This window comes from Magnolia sinica, chromosome 19 (genome assembly GCF_029962835.1).
Source record: "Magnolia sinica isolate HGM2019 chromosome 19, MsV1, whole genome shotgun sequence".
NCBI classification, from domain to species: domain Eukaryota; kingdom Viridiplantae; phylum Streptophyta; class Magnoliopsida; order Magnoliales; family Magnoliaceae; genus Magnolia; species Magnolia sinica.
In genome coordinates, this window is record NC_080591.1 from 22556162 (window position 1) to 22560319 (window position 4158).

General features: G+C 38.1%; 1 protein-coding gene across 1 annotated transcript; it reads left to right on the forward strand.

Annotated features, from left to right (window-relative positions):
- The first annotated feature begins 2321 nt into the window (after positions 1–2321).
- LOC131234777 (uncharacterized) lies at positions 2322–3046 on the forward strand. The gene has a single exon (XM_058231731.1). It carries the CDS (start codon positions 2355–2357, stop codon positions 2853–2855), a length of 501 nt encoding a protein of 166 aa, XP_058087714.1. The 5' UTR covers positions 2322–2354; the 3' UTR covers positions 2856–3046.
- Positions 3047–4158: the final 1112 nt, after the last annotated feature.

The following is a 4158-nucleotide window of genomic DNA, read 5'->3' on the forward strand; positions in this document are numbered from 1 at the left end:
TCTGGCTTATGTCTTTGATCATCCAAATAAAAGAATCATTTTTGGAAGACTCCACTAAAGCATGCGTGTTGACAGCATCCATACGCATACTCACCCCTGAATCATTCTCCCTTAACTCTTCTCATGTTTTCATGACATCACTTTTCACCCACCTTGTAAAATGCCCTCAGTCATTCACCAATTTACCATCTGAGGTACTGTAGTCTTGGGCTTTCATTTTGTACAAATGGGGGCATTGATTCAATGATCCAAACCGTTGGAATGATGGATCTCGCCATTGATGGCCCACTTTCCAATGATTATATTAAAAGATCCTATTGTTACCAATCTTTATTAGTTTTAACTGTTGTCTTGTTTTCCTTCTCGACCATCTATTTCTTGACACGTATTGGTGTGTGGGCCATCCATGATGTGGCCTATTACATCAATGGTTTGGATGAGTGAACCATATGGCCGACTTATACAAGCAAAAAACCCGAACGGATGGTTACAACCATTCGGCCCGAGCATTGTAAGTCTCAAGTTCAACCAGTTGGACTATAAGTAACGGTCCATCAAGTGGATAACTTCTGATTTGTTTGTGCCAAATCCAATCCGTCCAATAGGTTGGTCACATCACGAATATCACTGTAGGAAAAAATGAGACATCCACTCATCAAGTAAACCACACTTGGATTATGCAATTTCTCAATGGCTAGATGCTGTTTTCTATGATATGGCCCACCTGATGAGTAGATAGGGCTGTTTTTTCTACTAGGTGATATCATGATGGAGCCAACATATTGGAAGGGTTGAATGCCACATGCACTGAACGGTCGGATGTCATCCACCGAGTGGACCGTACATTGTGGTCTATCAGGTTGGACTTGAGATCGTCTCTTCCTGGACTGCAATGCGACAATCTTCTCTTTTAGTTTTTACTGACCATTTATTACGAATGAACTATGTAATGATAATGCACAGTAATAGTATTCTTGATATTCAGTTTATAGAAATGGGGCCATTTTTCAATGATCCAGACCGTTGATCTGATGCCACCTTCCGTGGATAGATAATGCTTCAAAAGCCACCTGCATTATTGCAAAATCCTAATCACCACAGCCTGATCCATGGCTTAAGTGGTAGACTGAGTGAAAGATACCTCATTTCAACAATGAGGTCTTGGTAACGATTCCCTAGTGGGGGTGGCTAACAGTAGAGTGTGAACTGACATTGGGTGTGCTAACAAGCTAACAATATATATATATTTTAAATCTTAACCTAAATGATTATGAATGTTTTAATGAGAGGGTAGCCCCTCTCAACTATTGTACTGGTGTGACCCACCCAGTCATGGATTTACTTAATTTTAATCCCGTCACCCATCATGGAATGGTGCATCTAACTGATGGGGTAGATGTTCAATGCACATCATGTTGGGGCCCATATAACTTGACCTCATGTGAAGTTCGGTAAGGTCGACCTCATAGTGTGTGTGTATGTAAAACCTTTTTACACGTCTCATGGGTGTCTAATCCGAATGGTCCATGTGATGCGGAATCCCATAAAGCCTTTAAGGACAAATTTTTACTCAGATTTTAAAATTCTGGTGGGCCATAGCAAAGAGAAATGAAAATCAATGGAGGAAAATGTTTTCATTTTTCATGGACCACTAAAGTTTTGGATAAAGTAAAAATTAGGCCTGAGGGGTTTAATGAGGTGCTGCTTCACATGGAACGTTCAGAATTTGGAGTCACATAACGTATGACGTCTTGTCGAAAAAGTTGGCATGAGTTTCATGTGAGATGGTGCATAGCTGAGCATTCGTGTACACACACACACACATACCGTGCCTAACATGCAAAGCTAGTCCAATAGAGTTCAATCAAGGGCATGGTGGACAGTCACTTTCTTCGAACAAGCGACCGATACCAAAAATTCGATGTTACCGGTTGGGGTCAACCACGATTGCCGATCGATTGCGTGGTAGTAGTCAAACCACTAAGTGGGCCACGAGTGATCCTGATTGATTGTGTCCAATTAGTCAAACACTAAGCCAATAGTAGATGGTCTGAATCCACCCAATGGCTAAGTGGGGTGCGCAACGTCGCCGCAGGTGCGGGCCGCGTTAAAAGGCGGTCCCTCCAGTTTTTGTGTCCCAAACTGTAGCTGGATTGGTGATATATAGATAAAAAAAAAGAAAAAGAAAGATTATGTGGTGGGCCACATTTTATTTATGGTGGACCAGTCATTTCTTTTTCATTAGTGGTGGACCCTTTTTGTACCACTTTCCTTTAAATACATTCACATACCTTTGTTTTTGCACTCTTCACACACTAAACAAAAATCTCTTCTAGTGATATATACATATCTCCATGGGGAATTGTTTAGTTCCTCAAGAGAAGGTGATCAAGGTTATGAAGATGGACGGTCAGATCCTTGAGTACAAACCACCGATGCAAGTACACCAAGTTCTGTCTGATCATGTGGGCCATGCGATCACAGATACACTCCCGGTCTCCCAACATCTCCCACCTCAGGCCAATATGCGAAGTGGCCACCTCTATTTTCTTCTTCCACCTCCGTTGCCGTTGCCGTCGCACTACGTGGATTGCAAGGTATCGGACATGCCGGACTCTCCGATCGTCGAGATGGGCCGCTGCCATGAGACGCCAGTGGTTAGGATCAAGGTTTTGATCACTAAACAAGAGCTGAAGGAGATTCTAACAAAAGGAGGGCTATCAGTTGATGAAATGATCAGCAGTCTTAAAAATAAACCAACGGTGGATGTTGTTAGTGATGATGGGAGTGATCATGGATGTAGAGGTTGGAGGCCCATCTTAGAAAGCATACCTGAAGGGAATGATCTCAACTAGAAAATTTCCTTCTTTTTTTTTTTTTTTTCTCCTTTAAGCTTATGAGCTTTCTTTAGTGGACATATAAATAATTTAATGCCATTGATAGAAGTCTTATATACTTTATATTTCTCTATTTTTCATGAAAAAGCAAGAGAGATCATCAATAGTATGGTCCCAATATACACCATTCAATAGTAATCCATGACTCTCATTTTTATTTTATTTTTCTTTTTGCGATTTTTAGTATAAAATTATCTTATGCTAATGAAAGTTCCAAAAATAGTACTCCCTTTCTACACCCTTAATCTCATGAATATGGTGGTAACATTGACGGTGATGATTCAAGTACTAGAAACTTGGACTCATTTCATTTTCTATTGACCAGGTGACTCACTGAGTCAGACTCAGCCGGGTAAGATAAGAGTTAGAAGAGCCTATAGATAGTTAAGCATCAAAAAGTTTGAATTATGATTCTCCATCTCCTATTTTTGTATGTGTGTATGTGGGGCCCAGGGTTTGATAATCCAGACAATTCATTTGTTGTGTCTTACTGTGGGTGGACTCTAGTGGCTTAAAAGATTATAGCCATCAAATTTGGGTCTTTTTCTTAGTCATTTTAATTTAGTGGGTCAAAGTTCTAAAACCCTGTTCACTCATAATTCGCAGCATGGGCAGTGTGGAAATGGATAACTGTAATGATAATTTATTTTTAGATATTTATTAATTTTACATGTAAAAAAATTAAATTCATTAAACAACAGTCAGCTGAATCTTGCATGAGCGAATTAAAATTACTATTATTTAACTATAATAATTATTTAATTATTAATTTGTTGGTATTATTGAAAAATAGATTTTAGTTTTGATAAGAGAAAATCTCCAATATATTAAATAACGTTGCTTGGAATCTTGCACAAGAGAATTAAAAATATGGATAAACTAATGATTATTTCGTATAATTAACGATTTTTTTTTTTTTTTTTAATTTTTTTTTTTTTACAAATCGAAACATCAAAATAAAGAAAAACTGTTTTCTTTCATTTGGGATTCCATGTGATCAAACAAGCCCTAAAGATTCCTATCAAAGATGTTTTTAAGGCATGGTCCATCCAAGATGGGACCCAATTAATAGATCACCAACCGTCTAGATTAAAAAACCATGTGCCCCACTTTTCAAAATTGGAAATTAGTTGATGAATACTTATATTTCTTGTTTTCTAAATTATCTTTCATTAATTAAGAAACTTCAAAATTTTTTTTTCTTTATTTTAGTAATTTGTTTGTAGGAGAAAACCAAGATCCGAATAAAGAACTTAGTGGG